Here is a 22,436-nt window from a genome sequence, read left to right on the forward strand (position 1 = left end):
ATGAGATGAGAAATCTCAGCTGTATTAATCTAGTGAACTACAGGAGTGAGTGTTTTGTTGTTGTTGTTGTTTTTGACTTATTTTTCTTCACCATCCCTCTCCCACCACCATTTCCCAGTGGATCAGTAGTGGGAGAGTGCGAGTTTGAAGCTACCAGGAGCACCTCCCAACCAATCCTGCTGCATTTTTTTCTTTTTTTTTCTTTTTTTTTTTGAGACAGAGTCTTGCTCTGTCACCCAGGCTGGAGTGCAGTGACGCGATCTCGGCTCACTGCAAGCTCCGCCTCCTGGGTTCATGTCATTCTCCTGCCTCAGCCTCCCGAGTAGCTGGGACTACAGGCGCCCACCACCATGCCTGGCCAAGTTTTTGTATTTTTAGTAGAGACAGAGTTTCACCGTGTTAGCCAGGATGGTCTCGATCTCCTGACCTCATGATCCTCCCGCCTCGGCCTCCCAAAGTGCTGGGATTACAGGTGTGAACCACTGCACCCAGCCTCCTGCTGCATTTCTAACGTTCATGTTCATTCTGGCAAATGTCTGTTCTTTAGATGGATTAGTCCATGTTGAAAAACTGTCTTCACTATTATCCTAGCGTTTTGCTCAGTCTTCAAGAAGTTATGTCAAGGAATATCACTAATCATTTAAGAAATGCAAATCAAAATCACAGTGAGATACCAGCTCACACTTACTAGGATGGCTACTATTTAAAAACAAACAAACAAACAAACCAGGCAAAAACAAGTACTGATGAGGATATGGAGAAATTGGTACCCTGTGCACTGTTGGGCAGAATGTAAGATGGTGCAACTGCTGTAGAAAATTTTATGGCAGTTCCTCAAGAAATTTAAAATAGAGTTGCTGTATGATCCAGCAATCCTCCTTTGGGGGCATGCCCAGATTGAAAGCAGGATCTTGTAGAGATAATTGCACACCCATGTTCATAGCAGTACTGTTCACGCTAGCCAGGAGGTAGAAGGATCCTAAACATCCATCTTCGGATAAATGGAGAAGCAGAGTGTGCTATATACGTGCAAAACTGTGTATATTATTCAGTCTTAAAAAGGAAGGAAATCCTGCCATATGCCACAACATAGATGAACCTTGAGAACATTATGCTAAGTGAAATAAGCCAATTACAAAAAGAAAAATACTATATGATTCTACTAATACGAGGTACATAAATAGAAACAAAGTAGAATGGTGTTTGCTGTGGGAAGGCAGAAATGGGGGCTGTTTAATGGGTACAGATTTGTTTTGCCAGATGAAAAAATTGGGAGATCTTCTTCACAATGTGAATATACCTAGCACTACTGACTGTGCACTTAAAAATGGCTAAAATGGGCCGGGCGCAGTGGCTTATGCCTGTAATGCCAGCACTTTGGAATGTCTAGGTGGGTGGATCACCTGAGGTCAGGAGTTCGAGACTAGCCTGACCAACATGGTGAAACCCTGTCTCTACTAAAAATACAAAAAATTAGCGGGGCGTGGTGGCGGGCATCCGTAATCCCAACTACTGGGGAGGCTGAAGCAGGAGAATCGCTTGACCCCAGGAGGTGGAGGTTGCTGTGAGCCAAGATAGTGCCATTGCACTTCAGCCAGGGCAACAAGAGTGAAAATCCATCTCAAAAGAATAAAAAGAAAAAAGAAAAATGGCGAAAATGGTAAACCCCATGTTATGTGTTTTTTAAAATCACAATTAAAAAACAATGCCACAGAGCAGCAATGTGATTTGGAAACTAGTTACATTAGCCCCAGCTGATTGAAGTCAAAAATTCAAGTTTCCCTAGCATTGATCGCCTCATTTGGTGCTTATCTTCTGTTTGTATAGTATATTGTTAGTTACCATGTTGTGGATCTTGCCTCCCAGATCCATCAGACCCTTTAAGGCTGTAACTGGCTTCTCTGGGATTTCCCCAGTTGCCTGTGTGTTTCCTGCACATACCAAGAGTAAAAAGTTAATGGAACTTCTTTTTTGTTCATTGATCCACTTATGGGATCTTCTGCAAATTACCTAATTCTAAGGATGGGTTCACCTCGTATTGCATGATTTGCTTGGTTTCTAGGCTATCTAATGATTGAAAACGCATTGCAAAGATACGCAATGTTAAAATAATACCGAAGTTACTAAAGGTATTAGATGTTCTTTATTTTTGAGCAGTTGCTATATGCGCTGACCAGTTGAGTAATAAGATTCTCACAACCTCAGAAACAGGAATTTGTAATTCTTTTTAACAATACAAGATGACAGAATCTTTTAATATTTGTATAAAACTTACCTTTGAGCAAGCAAGCCAAGTAGCATCTCCCTGCTGCTCTTGACATACAGATCCTGCAATTAAATATTGTTTTTTGAATAACATATGACATTCCAAGCAGAGAGCTGCTAAGACGTAGCATGTGGACCTTGCTCTAATTAATTCCTTGCTAGTGACACATTTTCTATTTACCCTTCTACCCACATTTTCCCCTCGTTTGCAAAGATTCATCTAACGGTGAACATGAAGATAGAACACATCAAGAATGGTGTTTGTGCTGCTGTGTTGTAGCATTCAGAAACTTGCAGTGAGGGATTTTTTTTGCAAGAAATTTAAAAGTTGTGTTTTAGTAAAAGGATAGCATTTGGGTAAATTTCCCCATTATGAAACCTTTCTTATTTATATTTTATTTACAACATGAGGCCTCTGAGCAGCAGTGTAAAATATTATTAACTGTTATAACAGTGACAGGACATATATACATTAATAATAATCTCAGATTTCTTTCTTTTTTTCCTTTTTTTTTTTTTGTTTTTGGAGACAGGGTCTCTCTATTGCCCAGGCTAGAGCAAGTACAGTGGTGCAGTCATGGCTCACTGCAGCCTCAACTACCTGGGCTCAAGCAGTCCTCCCACCCCAGCCTCCTGTTTAGCTGGGACCACAGGCAGTCTCCACCAGCTAATTTTTAGATGATGATGATTTATATACTTTCTTTCTTCTTCTTTTTTTTTTTTTAAAGAAAGATGGTGTCTTGCTTTGTCAAGCTTCAGTATATGTTTTTTTAGCGGATAAGGGTTACACAGCATCGCATATAATAAAAACTAGAAAGGTAATGTCGGCAACCCTGGTGGAAAGCCATGGGGCTTGCAATATCTCACTTGAGTTACTACGGCTCATTTATCTCTACTGTATTGGCTGTTATGGGTTAAGAATATGAAATAAAAATAAAAGGAAGACAGTACACAGATGTATTGTATGAGTGTTGAAGAAATACTCAGAAAGCAAGCATTGTTTAAAATCCAAGTTGTGATGGTATAATGACATTTCCTAGGGCAGGCAGCCTGATGGTCACTGGTCATGCCTGCTACCGCAGGATAAATGAGCCATTGCCTGTCACTTGCTTTAGAGAAGTGGGCACTCCCCTCCCCCTACCCACTCACCCAAGAGAGACTTATTTGGGCATTATTGAAAAAAATTTGTCGTTGTCCATGAGCCCGTTACAGGTGATTTTAATAATTACATGTTAACATTACAACATTGAGTATAAGAGGTTTTATCATCTTTGAACACATTATAGGCTTTAGTGAGAACCAGAGAAACATATTTGGTCTTTCACAGAAATTAACCCTAAACCCTTCGAGTTCCGTACTATTCACCCCAGTGCAATCTATGTTTATTGTAGCAAATTGAGAAAATGCATAAATGGTTAAAGAAAAAAAACCCTCCATCATTCAACCAAACAAAAGCATTGATGATTTAGCTTATGTTCTTGCAGTTGTTTTCTTTTATCTATGTTCTCAATTAAGAACTTGTGGATTGTAAGCAACAGTAAATGACTCTGGTTAATGTCAGCAGAGAAGTGGGCTTGTTGTGAGTTCCCTGGGCAGCTCACCATGGTCAAAGAGTGTGGACATGAATTACTGTGAGCTAGGCAGTCACCTCATTTGTCTTTTTTCTGCCTTTTTTTTTTTTTTTTTTAATAAAACCAGAATATATTATACATGGTGCGTCTTCCTCACTTTCCGTGCCTTGGGAAACACTGCTGTGATGGGCATGATGAGTCTCAAGGAGGAAGGATCTACAGGTAAAGGAGATGCATGCAGAAACAGCCTCTAGTTTGTCAGTAAGCCATGCAATAAGCAGGTGTATTAGTCTGTTCTCATGCTGATAATAAAGACGTATCAGAGACTGGGTAATTTATAAAGGAAAGAGGTTTAATGGACTCACAGGCTGAGGAGGTCTCACAATCATGGCAGAAAGTGAAGGAGGAGCAAAGGTACATCTTACATGGCGGCAGACAAGAGAAAGTGTGCAGGGGAATTGCCTTTTGTAAAACCATCAGATCTCTGAGACTTATTTACTACCATGAGAACAGTATGGGGGGAACTGTCCCCCCATGATTCAGTTATCTCCACTTAGCCCTGTCCTTGACACATGGGAATTATTACAGTTCAAGGTGAGATTTGAGTGGGGACACAGCCAAATCATATCAGCAGGGAATGATTTAGCAGTTTACCATGACAAGCCTGGGCGCAAGATAACCCCGAGATACTGCTTCGGCCGAGCTGATATTGGGACAGAGGACTCAGAAAATAAATTCTTAAGCTCTGGAGCTAGGGAGAATAGAGGACGGCCAAAAAAAAAAAACACAATACTCTAGACGAGCTTAGTGGCAGTCAAGGAAAGCAGAAGCAGTCAAGCAGTTTACAGGGCAGTGCATACTTTCCATGTAGATACTGTGTTGTCATTCATTTCTATTTTATATTTTATGTTTTATTTGACTTTAGTTGAGACAGAGGCTCGCTCTGCTGCCCAGGCTGGAGTGCAGTGGCACAATCGTGGCTCACTGCAACCTCCGACTTCTGGGACCCAGTGATTCTACTGTCTCAGCCTTGAGAGTAGTTGGTATTGCTGGTGCCCGCCACCACGCCTGGCTAATTTTTTGTATTTTTAGTAGAGACAGGGTTCCATCTTGTTGGCCAAGCTGTTCTTGAACTCCTGACTTAAGGTGATCCGTCTGCCTCAGCCTCCCAAAGTGCTGGGATTACAGGCGTGAGCCACCGCGCCTGGCCTCATTTCTGTTTTGGAGTTCAGATTTATAAAGGGACTGGAGTACTTTTTTTCCTCATAGAGAATAAAATATCCTCTTTAAAATTTGCCCTTTTGCTTTATTTTTATTTTATTTTATTTTATTTTGTTTTTTGGAGATGGAGTTTTACCCTTGTGGCCCAGGCGGAAGTACAGTGGTACAATCTCGGCTCACTGCAACCTCTGCCTTCCGGCTTCAAGTGATTTTCCTGCCTCAGCTTCCCAAGTAGCTGGGATTACAGGTACTCACCACCACGCCCAGCTAATTTTTTTGTATTTTTAGTAAAGATGGGGTTTCGCCATGTTAGCCAGGCTGATCTTGAACTCCTGACCTCAGGCGATCTGCCCACCTCAGCCTCCCAAAGTGCTGGGATTACAGGCGTGAGCCACTGCGCCTGGCTTTTTTTTTTTTTTTTTTTTTTTTTTGCTTAACTAATGAATCTTTAGGGGCCTGTTATTTTTCCTTCACTTAGTCTCACTTTACCACCATCTAAACTACAGTTTGGTATACAGTCACTTCAGATTTTATTTACTTTTATTTTGAAGGAGAACTGCTGGAATTTGTAGGAAAAGATTTCTGTCGAAGTAGTTTTCAGATTTTCATGCTGGGAGGGTAGATTTCATAAATGGGCACCAATGTGCCTAATTAATAATGTATATAAAGATCATCTCCTTGCAGATTCCAGGCATGCCTCATCTTACTGCTCTTTGCTTTATTTGCCTTTGCAGATACTGCGTTTTTCACAAGTTGCAGGTTGGTGGCAACCCTGCATTTCGCAGGTCTATTGGCTGCATTTTTCCAACAGCATGTGCTTATTTCATGTCTCTGTGTCAGCATTTTCTAGCAATAAAGTATTTTTAAGGTATGCAGATTGTTTTTAAAGACATGCTATTGCACACTTACTAGACTAAGTACACTGTAAACATAATCTTTATATGCACTGGGAAACCAGAAAATTTGTGTGACTAATTTTATTGCAATGATTGTTTTAATGCGGTGGTCTGGAACCGAACTTGTAGTCATCTCCAAGGTATGCCTAGACATCTGTTCTGAGAAAACTACACTTTGAAACTTCATATTGAGAGTGAATGGTGATTTCAATACTATTGTCTGATTTTTGCCAGAAATCAATCTCTAATGGGTTCCCTATTGACAGATCAAGTGAGGACCCCGTGAAGGCCTTTCATGGTATCTGTTGTCATTTAGGAGGCTCAGAAGTTCAAGGGCCTCTGTCTGCTGGCTGGTGTGTTCTTCTGGGCCCCAGGCCTGCAGGCTTTGTGGCTGTGAGGGAGGACATAAGTGAGCACTTGCCTGGGTGTAACCATCCAGCTCAGTGGGTAGGTTTTTCCAAGGCATGGGTGGTTGACGGCTTGGCAGAGCATCTCATCCAGACCATCTCACTTTTTCCATTTATATAGAATTCTTCGTTAAAACAAAGGTGTTGTCTAATGTTGAGGGAGTGGTGTTAATAAATAACACCTTCTTCCTCTCTTGAGTTTAGAACTAATTAAGAAAGAGGCATGATATCCATGGCTAGTCACAGTGTCTACCTTCCTGTTACTGATGAAAGCTGGACTTTAATGCCTGCCAGCCGGGCTGGTAACTATGACCTGGGTTAGACAGTCAGTCCTGGTGTGCAGACTGGGCAGCCACAGGCTCCCCCACCGTGAGAACTCTCCAGAAGGCGTGCTCTTGATGAGCAGGTAGAAGTTACAGGAGAAGGGAAAGAACTGAGCCAAGAAGTCCCAGCTCCTTCCTCCAAATACACTCATTAGATAGACAAGCCCCAGGGTGGGTCCGGGAGGGTTCCCCAGCTGAAGCTCGCGCACGGGTACCATGAAGAGGAAATTGTGTTTAAATGTTATTACAAGTCCTCGAAGGTTCTATGCATGTAAAGAAGTTTGAATTCTCGAGGGAAACTGAAAAGCTCTGGAAATAACGTACTGCTCGATTTGATTCAGAAGGTTTGAGTTCCTAGGAAGCATTTTCACTTCCTTTCAAACTTCAAAATTGTGGTCCAAGGAATGACACGGGATTCTGACTTTTTATGACCCAAGCTAACTGACGTGGTGGCTTCTGCCAGTGGAGAAGGCTTGGATTTTCCCCCTGAAAGAGTGCCCTGCTCATCTCTCAAAGGTTCAGGCTGTCGGGTCCATTCCGCAAGGACTCGCTTCATGTGTTTCCTTTACAAGTCAGAAATGGAAAAAAGAGGAAATTACCATCCCACATCTTTTCTTGATGTGTATGAATGTGTCTGCCTCCAACCCTGAGGATTTCTTCCTCAATAAGGAAAAAGTTGACATTTGCCACCAAGTCATTACGCTTCTAAGCTTCCATTTTATTTCATCAGGACTGAGCATCCACATTCGGGCTGAGGCCTGCAGTTTTACCCGCTGTGCAGGTCAGCGGTTTCTTCAAGGACTCTGGCCCGGGCTTGCTGGCATCCTCAGACTGTCTGGATGTTACCCCGTGGCTTCCTCTCACCTCGCCTTCATTCTCGTTCCTTGTTCTTAGATGGATGGGAGGTTCAGTTGTTGGAAACTACCAGTTAGACTAAGAAAGCTGGACTTCTTTCATATTCCTTAAGGCAAGTAGGGTGTAAGTAAGTGGCCTGTTGGCTGGTCTCAAACATTAGAGAGCATTAGGTTCATTAATAATATTCTGACTTTTTCTTATCTAAGCCAGTTTACTGATAAATAAATCATCTGCTGAAATTAATCTCAAATATTTTAAAATGCTCAAAGAACATATTGCTTCAGCTTCATTAAATACGTGTCTAAACACCTGGAAAAAAATTTCCACCTCTACTTCGCAAGACTTTGTGTAGTGAAACCTGATTGAGTGATAGTGTGTTAGTTGTTATGGAAATAATGTGGAAAATTCACAAGCAGAGTGTTTGTTCCATAAAATTAAACCTGAAATATGTTTACTTGCTCTTAAGTTAGAAGCAGGAAACAGAGAAAGAAATGAATGTATGGACAAGCAGCTGAAGAGGAAGCTCAGAGATTCTGTAGTATTTCTTTGGCTGTCTGTCTAAATATGACCAACAGCCTGCATTCTGAGAAAGCCAATTGAGCTGACAGGTGCCACGAAGCCCATCTTTCCACATAGGACCAAAAGACTCTGAAACACTCCCAACTTCTCCACTTTTCTTTAATATTCTCTTAAGAACACTGGATTTTGTAATAATGCCTTTTAAGCCAGGGGTTAGTAACAACTTTTAATTTCAATGATATCAATCAAAATAAGTTTTATAGATTGTATTTTTATATCAATCAAAATACAAAATAAATTTATATTTTATATAATATCTTTATAGAGGATAAACATAGCTAACTAGATTTCTTCCCATATCCCTCACTGAGTAATAAAAAGTAGGTAGGTGCAGTGAGCTGAGATCCGGCCACTGCACTCCAGCCCGGGCAACGGAGCCAGACTCCGTCTCAAAAAAAAAAAAAAAAAAAAAAAAAAGTAGGTAGGTTGGGTCTCTCCTGACCTTGGTGGCAGTGACAGTGCGGGGAGATTTTGATGTCTGAGTCCGTGTGTGTGTACCCCACTGTCTGGCTTCTTTGGTGGCTGTGGCATAGTTGCGTGGCATTTTCACACCCCTGAACACCTCCATCAGTTTTACAGAGAACTTAGTGTGATCCTTCCCAGGCGATACCCCCAGAGCCACATTGGAGTCACATAAGTTTCCTTGCAATGCCCAAGGCTGTGGGCCCTAGGGAATTGAGGGTAATATTCTAACACAGATCAAAAGTTTCAAAAAAGCCACAAGTGACTTGAAGGCACTGAGAAGAAATTCTAAAGTGATTGATGTCTGATGTCATGCATAGAATTCCATTATGCCTGATGTTTCAAATATAAAGAAATCTCCTGGGGAGGTGGTAAAAGGAGCTAAACAGGTACCAGAGACAGGGGGAAACTGCCTCTCTCCACAGCGGAGTGACACCTGGGTGTGGGACACTCCAGGGAGGAATAGAACATTTGGCGATAGCCTAGAGTCGGTGGGATGTCATAAAACTTACCATCTTAATCATTTTTAAGTATACATTTCACTAGTGTTAATAAGTATATTCACATTGCTATGCATCAGAGCTCCAGAGCGCTTTCCTTTTACAAAACTGAAGCTCTAGACACAGTAAACAACCCCCATTTCCCCGTCCCCCAGCCCCTGCCAATCATCTAGGCTCATTTTATACACTGCTTTATTCCATATAATTCATAAACCATACAGTTCGCCTCTCTTTCTTTTTTTCCTGAGATGGAGTTTCGCTCTTGTCACCCAGGGTGGAGTGCAATGGTGCGATCTCGGCTCACGGCAACCTCCGCCTCCTGGGTTCAAGCGATTCCCCTGCCTCAGCCTCCAGAGTAGCTGGGATGACAGGCATGCACCACTACGCCCAGCTAATTTTTGTATTTTTAGTAGAGATGGGGTTTTTCCTTGTTTGTCAGGCTGGTCTCGAACTCCCGACCTCAGGTGATCCGCCCACCTTGGCCTTTCAAAACTCGTATAATTGGAATCATCCAATATGTGACCTTTTTGTGACTGGCTTCTTTTCTAGGCCCATTTCTAGAACAAAGAGGGATGAACCTTTGCTTTACCATAAATAACCCTCATCACATGGCATTTTTTTTCTTCAAAAATCTTTATTTGCAGCCAGGAAAAAGTGATTTTGTGAAGATATGGAGCTTTCCATCTAAGCAGCACCTGTATGAAAGCTTAAGAAAAAGAACTATGCTTCCAAACATGATTTAATTAAAACCATATAGGGCCATAAATCTAGTAATATGATACCTGCTGAGAGCCTTCCTTAGCTGTGGCAGAAAATGCACAGCTGTTGCCAACATCTCCTATGTGCATTTCTAAAATAATGCAGTTGGCCATTGAACAACACAGGTTTGAACTTCTCAAGTCCAATGATATGCAGAGTTTTATAAATGTATTGGAAAATTTTTTGGAGGTATGTGACAGTTTGAAAAAACAGACAACCTCATAGCCAAGAAATAAAAAAATTAAAGTGAGGTATGTCATGAATATATAAAATACATGTTGATAGTCTATTTTATCATTTACTACCATAAAATGAACACAGATCTATTATAAAAAGTTAAAATTTGCCAGGTGTGGTGGCTCACGCCTGTAATGCCAGTACTTTGGGAAGCCAAGGCAGGCGGATCATGAGGTCAGGAGTTTGAGACCAGCCTGGCCAACATGGTAAAACCTATCTCTACTAAAAATACAAAAATAAATTAGCCAGGTGTGGTGGCACGCACCTGTAATCCCAGCTACTCCGGAGACTGAGGCAGAAGAATTGCTTAAACCCAGGAGGTGGAGGGTGCCGTGAGCCAAGATTGCGCCACTGCACTCCAGCCTGGGCAACAGAGCGAGACTCTGTCTCGGGGAAAAAAAGAAAAAGTTAAAATTTAGGCGGGTGGCTCACACCTGTAATCCCAGCATTTCGGGAGGCTGAGGCAGGTGGATCACTTGAAGTCAGGAGTTCAAGACCAGCCTGACCAACATGGCGAAAATCCATCTCTACTAAAAATACAAGATTTGCCGGGCGTGGTGGCAGGTACCTGTAATCCCAGCTACTTGGGAGGCTGAGGCAGGAGAAGTCGCTTAAATCTGGGATGCGGAAGTTGTGGTGGTGAGCTGAGGTCACGCCATTGCACTCCAGCCTGGGCAACAAGATCGAAACACGGTCTCAAAAAAAAAAAAAGTTAAAATTTATTAAAACTTACACAAACACTGATGGCCTGTATGTGGCAGATTGCAATTGAGAGAAATGTAAACAAATGTAAAGATGCAGCATTAAATCATGACTGCATGAAATTAACTGTAGTAATACTGTACTACTGTCCCCGTCTCATAGCCATTTCCCGCTGCTGTTGAGGTGAACTCAAGTGTTACTATCTGCTTCAAATGGGGATCATCTCCGCCATGAGCAGTTCATCTCCAGTAAATTGCTTATCTCAGTAAAAAGTGATCACTTGTGGTTCTTGCGTATTTTTCATCACATTTAGTGCAATACTGTAAACCTTGAATGACACCGTGGGACCTGTATGAAGTGGCACCATTGATTCTGGAAATGCTTTCAAGAAGCAGAGAAAAGTCATGTCATTACAGGAAGAAGTTGAATTGCTTGCTACGTAGCTAGATTGAGGACTGCAGCTGTGGTCGCCCACCATTTCAAGATAAATGAATCTAGCATAAGGACCTTTTTTTTTTTTTTAAAGAAAGAAAAATTAGTGAAGTGGTTGCTATGGCTACATCAGCAGGTGTGAAAACCTTGTGCTTTTTGCGAAATGCTATTTTATCTTGTATTGAAAATGCAGCTTTTATGTGAGTGCAGGCTTGCTCTAAGAAAGTCATACCTATAGACTCTAACATGATTTGGGGAAAGTGACATCTTAAGGCAAAAGGAAGGTGAAGGATCTAAAGCTGGAGAATGTAATGCCAGCAAAGGGATGGTTTGATAATTGTAGAAAAAGGTTTGACCTAAAAAATGTTAAGATGACAGGAGAAGCAGCTTCTCCCGACCAGGAGGCAGTAGATGAGTTCCCAGATGCCATCAAGAAAATCATCAAGGAGAAAGGATATCTATGAAACAGCTTTTCATGCAGATGTCTCTGCTACCCCTGAGACAGCAAGACCAACCCCTCCTCTTCCTCCTCAGCCCACTCGAGGTGACGCTGATGGGGGTGAACCCTTATGATGATCCACTTCCACTTAGTAAATAGATTTTCTTAATAACATTTTCTTGTCTGTAGCTTTTTTGTAAGAACACAGTAATAATACACATACAAATTATGTGTTAAATGACTATTAGTCCGTTCTCATGCTGCTAATAAAGGCATACCTGAGACTGGGTAATTTATTTAAAAAAGAGGTTTATTGGACTCACAGTTCCACATGGGTGGGGAGGCCTCGCAATCATGGCAGAAGGCAAAGGAAGAGAAAGGCATGTCTTACATGGCGGCAGGCAAAGAGAGAGTGTGCAGGGAAACTCCCCGTTATAAAACTGTCCGATCTCCTGAGACTGATGCACTATCATAAGAACAGCATAGGAAAGACCTGCCCCGATGGTTCAGTTACCATCCACCAGGTCCCTCCCAGGACATGTGGGAATTATGGGAACTACAAGATGAGATTTGGATGGGGACACAGCCAAACCATATCATCAACTGTCTATGTTACTGATAAGGTCAACAGTAGGCTATGAGTAGTCAAGTTTTGGGGGAGTCAAACGTTCTACTCGGATTTTTGACTGTGGAGGGGGTCTGTGCCCCGACCCCCACATTGTTCAAGGGCCATCTGTACTGGAGGTAGCAAAGTAACCTACTTAGCATGCGTTACCTTTGTTGTTTTAGAGAAAAACCCAACTTCCTGCCTGGGAAAGACTGATTAGTGGTGTGGATGGGGTCTTACCTGTTTATACTCACAGGAAATTGGACTTCCTTATGGGTTAATATATCTACCGACTATTTTCAGCATATTTTTGAAGATTTATGGCAGCTGTGGGAAAATAACACCAGCATTCAGTCCATTGAACACTTAAGATACTTACCGTAGGGAGAAAGCAGCCCCAAGGGAACAAGTGCCGGTTTACGCAGGTGTCTCGGATTAGGCTCTCTGCCCTGGACCGGCCCTGGTTGTGTTTTCTCTCCCCCATCCCATCATAAAAACTGAGCCCACATCCGGGTTCAGCCACGGCCCTCAGGGCAAACACTGGCTCCACTGCCCCTTTATTGCTTGCTTGCAATTGGAGCTCTTTGGGCCCGAGTTTCCTTACTTTTTTGCTTGATCAGCAGTGCGTTGACAAAAATGTTGTTTATATTTTATCCAGCATTTTTAGCTGTTTCATATGATTTCTATACTGTGGAATCATTTTAAGTGGTGTGAGGGGCGGAGGGGGAGAGAGACATGGCTGGAGCTGAAGAACCGATCTCCAGCAAGAGTGGGGCTGAGGTCCGGGTTAGGCAGGGCTGTTACAGACTCCGGCAGGCCCCAGGCAGGGTGGCAGGCACCAAGTGGCCTGGGGGCAGTGGAGAGAGGTAGCCCCTCAGGTTTCTGGCTAGGCCACTGAGTGGTGAGTGGCATTGGTTAGTGAAGGGCTGCTCCCGGAGGAGATAAGGGGGGAAGGGGTGCTCAGGTGAGACTTCTGGGGAGCAGGTGACTCTCTGGCTCCAAGCGGGGAGTCCTACCTGGGCTTGCCGACGGGGCTGCTGGTCCGGACTGTGCTAGAGAGAGAAAGGGCTACTGTTTGCCTCCTAGCAGGTGAAGGAAGAGGGGCCCAAAGACACCTGGACGAGTAATTTCATCAGGAAGACGGCCTCCTGTCTTCCCCAGAGAGCGAGAGTGAAGTGAGCAGTGACGTCTATGGTGATCCTTCCACAAGGAGGGAAGGAGGCAGGAGGGGAGGCGGCTTTAGCTCCCTTTTCTTTTAGCCCTGTGGACTGGAGGGGCCTCGATCATCTCTTCCACCCTTGCACGGGGTCACCCTTGGCCAGGGAAGCCTGTGGCCAGTGGCTGGGGCCTTGTGCTGCTTAAAGCATGAATTATTAGCACCACTGATTTAAGGGTAGACGCACGTTTTTCAGGGCTTGCTTTTTGAAAAGGAACATGCGATGACGAACGAATAATTAGATCTGAGGCCTTGGAAGAGTCAGCGCGTGCTGGCCTCGAAACTCAAGCTGCTTTGGCCTTGGTGGGAGTCTTGCCTGCGTGGTGATGGTGACGGCTGCAGTGGCCTTCCTAGGCAGGAAAGGAGGATGCGGCGATGCTCCCAGTTTATTGAAACCTGACTTTGTTCCCTGCTGGCAGCTGTTCTGAGAGAAGAAGGGAGGTGCAGGGCATTGGGAGGCAGGCAAAGAGAGAAGGACGGTTGCATTCTATGACAAGTTCACAGCATTATGAGAAACTGTACCAGCTCCTTTGTTAGTGGATGGTCTGGGGCTTTGGGTAGAAAAAGAAAACATCGGAGCTGAGATGAAAAGGAAAAGAAATCCTCTGACCAGGAAGACTGGAGTCTGGAGAGGTGGTCCGCCTGCGGACGTCATCTCACCGGTCGGGAGAGCATGAGAATTTCAGTGATTTCAACACAAGATCACCATACTGACAAATAGCACCTGAGGGAGTGGGTTGGTTTTATGTCGTGTTCTAGTGCGTTTTCATCGTGAACATCTTAGCATGGCAAGGCCTCAGGGAAGGGCTTTCGGGGAACGACAGAACCAAGAGGCTTTAGTAGAACCCGGAAACCCGGCATTCCTTTAAAATCAGGCATTGAGCTTTGCCTTTGACTTCCTGCAAGTTACAAGATCTGAAGCTGCTGTTTGAGATCCACAGCAGAACTCTGGTGGGTGACTCAGGGGAAGGAAGGCAGAAGGCAGAATCCCTGCCCTAGCGAAGATTCTAACCCAGCACGTGCACACAGCAGTCGAAGAACAGAGTGTGGACAGTGGGCAAACATAAGGGACTGTCGTATGGGGTGAGTGAAATTCTTAAGTGCCAAGGGATGCAAAAACTGGCCCTGGGAAGAGTCAGGAATGAGGTGGTTTCTGCCAGAGGTGAAGTCTAAGTGGAGTTTTCAAGAAGGCTGTGGGTGCGGCGGGCATAGTTCCAGGGTCCTTGGGGTGCTGCTGGCAGGATGAGCCTGAGAGCTTCCGGGGAGGTGGACGGCATGTGCTGGGGGTCCAGAAGCTTTTGAGAAGCACCTCCAGGGGAGTGTGGGGTATTTTGATGGGCAAGGCCCTTACATACCGCATGTTGCACATGAGGGGATGGACTCCACAAAGCGCACATGGAAGAGACCACCTCTCTGCAGGGACGTGTCCTGCACATCTGGACTAGAATGCAAGTTTCTCTTTTTAGAAAAATGGGGCCAGCCATGGTGGCTCATGCCTGTAATCCCAGCACTTTGGGAGGCCTAGGCAGGAGGATCTCATGAGACTAGGAGCTGAAGACCAGCCTGGGCAATATAGCGAGGCTTTGTCTCTACAAAAAACTTTAAAAACTGGTCAGGTGAGGTGGCTCATTCCTGTAACCCTAGCACTTTGGGAGGCTGAGGCAGGTGGATCACCTGAGGTCATCAGGGGTTCAAGGCCAGCCTGGCCAACATGGTGAAACCCTATCTCTACTAAAAATACAAAAATTAGCTGAGTGTGGTGGTGCATGCCTGTAATCCCAGCTACTTGGGAGGCTGAGGCAGGAGAATCATTTGAACCCAGGAGGTGGAGGTTTCAGTGAGCCAAGATTGTGCCACTACACTCCAGCCTGGGCGACAGAGTGAGACTCTATCTAAAAAACAACAACAACAACAAAAACAAAAATTTAAAAACTTAAAAAATTAACCAGGCACAGTGGTGTGTGCCTGTAGTTCCAGCTACTCGTGGAGGCTGGGGTAGGAGGATCGTTTGAGCCTCGGAGGTCCATGGACAGGTCTTCTCCTGTACAGCTTGTTTATTTCTCTATTTTATGTGACAGATGTAGCGATGCGTCTTGCATTGACAGGCTCTGCTTGCAGTCGTTTTGTATTAAACACAGCCTATTTTTGGATGGGCCACCCTGAAAGCGTTGTTTCAGATCTATTAAAGAAACATACTGCTATGAATGTTCTTAGTGTGCTCCGCCTCCCTCGAGGCCATAGGGACGGTTAGTGTTTACTACCTTATGGAAACTGTTTTTCTCCATGCTTTTGTCTCGAATAGCACTAAACATTCATTAGCTAAATAGGAAACTTATTTCAGAGGGGATTGTTTTTCATCCTAAAGAGGATTTTTAAAAATTTGAGGCCAGGTGCAGTGGCTTACGCCTGTAATCCCAGCGCTTTGGGAGGCCAAAGTGGGAAGATCTCATATGGCCAAGAGTTCCACACCAGCCTGGGCAACACAGTGAGACCTCCGTCTCTACAAAGAACATTTAAAAGTTAGCCACACGTGGTGCTGTGCGCCAGCTACTTAGAAGACTGAGATGGGAGGATTGCTTGAGCCAAGGAGGTTGATGCTGCAGTGAGCTGAGATTGTGTCACTCCATTCTGGCCTGGGCAACAGAGCAAGACCCTATCTCAGAAAAAAAAAAAAAAAATCTGGACTTACCTTAATATAAAATTTTGAAAGATGTAAGGCTATAGAAAAGCATAATAAAAAATGATTCAAGAATATTTTGTAATACATGAAAGCTTTTGAAAGGCTAATTTTATCTTTAGTTGTATAAATGTATTTTGGAAGAAAGTAAGATTTTAATATGTGTATCTACATTGTCTTTCACTAATAAGTCAGAGCTTCAACATCTGTCTTCAGAGTGCATTTTCTATGGGAAGAACTTAGGTTGTAGGCATTTAGCTCAGAGAAAGTGGAAAAGGTACTTTCACTGCTCACTTTTCGCTGTTTCTGCCCCAAGACCTACTGTTCATTCTCCAGACGTGCTGTATTTTATGTCAAAAGGTTTTACTGTTTCCGGGAAGAACTGTGTGGTTCATTTTCCCCAGGCTTATAATCAGTAAGTAGTGATTTTCTGTTCAGTGTTACTTAGTGTGATACTGTAAAATCAAATTAACAATAAGGTGCCTCAACTCCATAAAAAATTAATAATATTGGTCAGATGTTGATTCCGAAACTAAGATTTGGGCTTTGGTTTTGAATTGTTAATTTGTTCATTCATTTTAACATTTCCTTTGACTATCTCAGATATACCAAAGCACGGTGCATTGTGGAATGTGTGCCAGCCTCAATGCATGTAGCTCTGTAGGATAGAAAGTCAGTTATGAAGAGAGACTTCTTTTTCTTCTGTGTCCTGTTGATTAAGAAGAATCTGTATGGCCGGGCGCGGTGGCTGACACCTGTAATCCCAGCACTTTGGGAGGCTGAGGTGGGTGGATCACAAGGTTAGGAGTTCAAGACCAACTTGGCCAAGATGGTGAAACCCCATCTCTACTAAAAATACAAAAAAAAAAATTAGCTGGGCGTGGTGGTGCATGCCTGTAATCTCAGCTACTTGGGAGGCTGAGGCAGAGAACTGCGTGAACCCGGGAGGCAGCGGTTGCAGTGAGTCGACATCATGCCACTGCACTCCAGCTTGGGCAGCAGAGAGAGATTCCATCTCAAAAAAAAAAAAAAAATCTGTATAACTTGTATTGCCCTTTCAGATAATTAATCACCCTTTTTTCCAGCAGGGTGAAGGATTGCAGTATTGACTATCAGTTATTTTGTAACAAAAACTGGACCTAAAGTTCAATTCACTGTTGACTTTTTCAAGAGGAGTATTAAATTTTTACTCCCTGCCATACAGGTGGAATTTCAGTGTAACTTTAAGCCAAATTCTGTAAAATACACGAAACTCATAGTGCTATTACAAAATAATTACAAAAGAAGCAAATTCTCTCCCCTGAGCATCTTATTTCTAGATTTTTTTTTCCTAAGCAATCTCTTGAAAGGGAATATCAGTGAGCAGATTCCTCTGGGGCCATTTGAACTTCATTAAAATTTCAGAGAGGCCTTTTCAATGAGAATGTATTCATGTCAGCACTAGAGAGTTGAACAGAATTGGGTACAATAAATGATGAAAATACAGTCCACTCCATTCCTAGCTGATTGCCATTTTGGTTTTCCCAGCAAACATCCTTTCTAACCCACATCCTATCTTTATTGAGGTATATCTGGTATATAAAAAACTGTACATAACTGATGTATACAATTTGGTGAGTTTGAATATAAGTATAGGCTGGTGTTACCATCACCCAGTCAAGGTAATAAACACATCCATCACCTCCAAAACTTTGCTGTATCCCTTTATTGTTATTGTTTTTTAAAAAACAACAAAAAGTACCCTTTCAAGGGAGTAGCATTTGCTCTCCTCTCTTCCCAGACGCTGTCCTCATCCTCCTTCCTCAAAGCCACCGGCTCCTCCTGGACGAGTTGGGCACTGAGATGCCCCGTGAAACCCAAGCACCATTCGTGTATCATTGAGAAGTTTGGAGAGGACAGAATTTTCACTCGTCTTACAGGCTCTATTTCTTCCACAAACTGGGCTGGAAGTAGAAGCTTAGCGGTCACAGTCACTGAAGAGCTTCTTCATCTTTTTTGAGTCAGGACTTAAAGTCCTGTTTCACTGTTTCATTCGAAGAAAATGATTCGCAATGGCCAGAGTTAAATTAAAAGGTGACATTAACACATTTCAGTGCCCAGTAAGTGATTTTTCTGCTGAGAAGTAGATAGAGATGTGCTCTCAGATACGTGAAGCCGCATACAGAGGGGCCCACCCCCTAAATAGGTCTCCAGGAGGCTTGGTTTGATCTACTAAATTTGGTGCCTCTTAAAGGGAAGCAATATAGCTTTTCCGCTGTGGGTTATTTGCCACTAGGGGAAGATTCATTTCTATTCCAGCCATAAATTAGACCAAAGAGAGGGATTTGGTTTATTGCTAGTACAGAAGTTAAAAACCGTCTCCCTTTCCCAAGGGGTCTCTTAATTAGATTCATTAGTTTTTAAATGTTAATTGGAATTGCTGAAGTTTAATTCCTGAAAGGGTTTAGATTTGAAAAGGAATACCTCCTTTACCATATTACTGTGTTCTGAGAAATCTACAGTAATTTTTGTGTAACTTTTTTATTCAAAGAATGGATCGTTAATTGTAAAGCCATTTAGAAAGGCAAGTAAAGTCAGAGATCTACTTCAATTCATGTTTGTCTTACCAACTTATTGATGAGCATTTTGTGAGATGTTTATGTGAGAACAGTTAATTTTAATGAGAAAATAGATTTTCAGCTCCCATATTCAGTGTTTTATGTGACAAAATCATATACTGCAGCAACTAAGTAGTATGAAGTGAGTACTTTAATTGAAATAGACAATTAGAGTGACACAGAAGGCATTTTCTACTTGTGTAAACACAAAGCTTAATTTTTAAAAAGCCTCCCCCAGTTTTCCTTCCTAAAGGAAGTGGATGATCAAGCCTGAGCTAGATAGAATAACAGATGTGTGTTTCATTATGAATACAAGAGGAATCTTTTTGGGTTAATAGAACTTTTCTTTAGAAGAAGAACTTGTTTTGTGTTACAAAGGTATTATTACATGGTTGCAGTAACAATTTCAAGCGGCACTGAAAATGCAGAAATGTATCCCATTCTTCTTAGGATTTTTGAGATAAATTCTTTTTTTTATTTGGAGATGGAGTCTCTCTCTGTCACCCAGGCTGGAGTGCAGTGCTGCGATCTTGGTTCACTGCAACCTCCGCCTCCCGAGTTCAAGCAATTCTCTTGCCTCAGCCTCCCGAGTAGCTGGGACTACAGACACACCCTGCCATGCCACCACGCCCAGGCAACTTTTTGTATTTTAGTAGAGACGGGGTTTCACCATGTTGCCCAGGCTGGTCTTGAACTCATGAGCTCAGGCAATCCACCTGCCTCTGCCTCCCAAAGTGTTGGGATTACAGGCGTGAACCACGGCGCCCGGCCGGGATAAATTCTTTTTTTTTTTTTTTTTTTTGAGACGGAGTCTCGCTCTGTCGCCCAGGCTGGAGTGCAGTGGACGGATCTCAGCTCACTGCAAGCTCCGCCTCCCAGGTTCACGCCATTCTCCTGCCTCAGCCTCCCGAGTAGCTGGGACTACAGGCGCCGCCACCCCGCCCGGCTAATTTTTTGTATTTTTAGTAGAGACGGGGTTTCGCCGTGTTCGCCAGGATGGTCTCGATCTCCTGACCTTGTGATCCGCCCGTCTCGGCCTCCCAAAGTGCTGGGATTACAGGCTTGAGCCACCGCGCCCGGCCTGGGATAAATTCTTAATTCTCACCTGTAGATCAGCAAAATAAGCTTAGTCTTCTGATTCTTGTAACTTAAAAAAGAAAAAAAGTAAGAGTCTATAGTTTTTTTTCTAGGAAACATGGTTGTCAGTTTTCATTGTTATATTCTCAAAATAAGTTGTGTGTGTGTGTGCTTGCTTGTGTGCATGTGTGTTTGTGTGTGAGTGGTGTGTGTGTGTGTGTTTACATACTATGCTCCCTCCTTCTCCTCTGGGGATAATTTAAAAAGCTCAAAGTTCTTAGTCCTGGATACTGAAACAATGCTGTAATGGAGACATTTAGAAAAGTTTAATTTAACCAGGTACTTACACTACAAACAGACAGAATGACATCACTAAGCACACAGCACGTTAGTGAATAGTGGCTTTGTCAGAGCTTTCTACCCAGAGCCCTGAAATGGAACATTGTTAATTAGCTTAAAAAATCCAGCTGTCCTTGAGCCCATGGATTCTGTCTGTGCACTTCCTGCATACATGTTTCTACACAGAACTGATGGAACTCCTGTGTTTAAGAAGGTAGCTGTTCCTTGGCCGGGCGCAGTGGCTCACGGCTGTAATCCCAGCACTTTGGGAGGCCAAGGTGGATGGATCACCTGAGGTCAGGGATTCAAGACCCAGCCTGGCCAACATGGTGAAACCATGTCTCTACTAAAAATACAAAAATTAACTGGGTTTGATGGCGCATGCCTGTAATCCGCATGCCTGTAATCCCAGCTATTCGGGAGGCTGAGGCATAAGAATCGCTTGAACCCAGGTGGCGGAGGTTGCAGTGAGCTGAGATCGCACCACTGCACTCCAGACTGGGCGACAGTGAGACTCTGTCTCAAAAAAAAAAGTAGCTGTTCCTTTGCATATCTAGAAGACGATGCGTGCCATCTGCCAATAGTGTCACGCCCAGGGTGTGTACTCTGTTGGTGGTGTGCAGCCTTCCACACCCCTGGCTGGGCCCACCTGGGCCCCCACATAGAGTTCTTTAACTGCCCTTTAAGAAAGTCACACTAAGCTCTAAATGACCAGGCCAGGTCACTAACACGGACTCCCTGGTGTGACTGGCTGGGCTATCCATCCCCACAGCCCTGCAGGTGGAGTGGAGTGCACTAGGAGGACAGGTGGTGTGAAACAGAGAGAGCTATTTGAATTAATGTGGGAGGAGGGAAGATGGAGAAGGGTACAATAGACGGTGAGCTCGGGGCTCTGCTGGGATCCAGGGCAGGGGAGGAACCTTTCCTAGAGAAAGTTAGGAAGGTGAGCAAAGGTTGGATGGTTGACCCCAGCTCCCACCTTCAGTGGATTCCAGGCAGTTCACGAGGAGCCAGAGTGTAGATGATGTGGACTGGGAGCCGATAAGAAAGTCCGGGAAAACAGAGAACAGGGGCAAGATGTCCGCAGCATCCAGAAGGAGGCCTCTTCACAAAGTGAATGCCACCAAGCCACGAATGTGGTCATGAGCTTCCAGCGATGCTTGTGAAGAGCTGTGTATTGAATGCTGGACACTTGATCAGCAGTCGTATGATGAGAATAAACCGGTTCTCAGAAGAGTCGCAGATACCTGACACTAAGACCAGAAATGCTTCTCTGCCAAGGGTTCATGAAGGAAACGAGTTTTATGAACAGCGACCTTTGCAGCCTCTCTCAGTGTCAGAGGCGGGGCCCTCGGACCTATCTTCCCAAACAGGCCAACGGGTGCACCCCCATCCAGCCCAGCAAACAGCAACTCTAATGGTAGAAACGGGCCAATGACACCTCTGTCTAGTATCTAGCATGGGTGAAGGATAGATTGTTACAGTACCTAGAAAAATAGTGAACCAGTTCTCTCTGTTTGAAATATTCTGTGATTTTTGAACTCTTTCTACTGTATTTGGGTGGAGTGAGATTTAATGTGGACTCAGGGACACTGAGGGTAGAGGGCAGGGTGAGGAGATACCTCCCTAGCAGCCGTGTGAGCTGTCTCACCCCGGGTAGAAGGCTTCCCCAAGGTATTTTCCTGTGGCCATAGACATAATAGAGTATCCTTTTATAGGATGGGATGGTGTCAGGAAACAAAATGTCTCATGTTTTAAGAAATCATGAAAAGCTTCAGAAATACTTTTAGATATTAATGTTACATCTAGGATATGCTGGGTCCTTACCACGTGTTGAGCTACACTGGATAACACATTCTTCCTGGATTCCATATTTGTGAATTCACCTACTCCCTAAAATTTATTTGTAATCCCCAAATCAAGCTTGTGGTACTTTCTTGGTCAGGATTTATAATCCCCAAATCTAGCTTGTGGTACTTTCCTGGTCAGGATTACAGAAAAATTTGAATTGCCCAGTGTGCACATTCTCAGCTGAACTCAAACAAGGGTCTACCTTCTTGTCTCAGCTCTTGTGCTGCAAACAGGTGCCTTTTTGATGATCTAGTTAGTGCCATGTTTTCTTGTGTTTTCATGCTTTTTGTTGGTGATTTCACTGTTTAAAATGGCCCTGCAGTGTAGTGCTAGAAGCACTGCCTAGGGTTCCTGAGAGCAAGAAGGCTGAGAATGTGCTTCACAGAGAAAACGGGTGTTAGGGGAGCTTCATTTAGGCATAAGT

The 22,436-nt window shown here is 43.6% G+C and overlaps 1 protein-coding gene across 3 annotated transcripts in view; it reads left to right on the forward strand.

Annotated features, from left to right (window-relative positions):
- FARP1 (FERM, ARH/RhoGEF and pleckstrin domain protein 1) overlaps window positions 1-22,436 on the forward strand; it is a 303,375-nt gene that overhangs the window by 81,156 nt on the left and 199,783 nt on the right. The window contains exon 3 of one of the 3 annotated variants that reach the window (XM_009192114.4): window positions 17,929-18,735. The exons of the other annotated variants lie outside the window; for them this stretch is intronic. Coding sequence (XP_009190378.1) covers window positions 17,929-18,147 — 219 coding nt within the window. The 3' untranslated portion in view covers window positions 18,148-18,735. Of the gene's footprint in view, window positions 1-17,928; window positions 18,736-22,436 lie in introns of those variants that run through there. 3 annotated transcript variants of the gene reach the window in all.

The sequence above is a fragment of the Papio anubis genome, chromosome 15 (assembly GCF_008728515.1).
Source record: "Papio anubis isolate 15944 chromosome 15, Panubis1.0, whole genome shotgun sequence".
In the NCBI taxonomy this organism is placed as follows: Eukaryota; Metazoa; Chordata; class Mammalia; order Primates; family Cercopithecidae; genus Papio; species Papio anubis.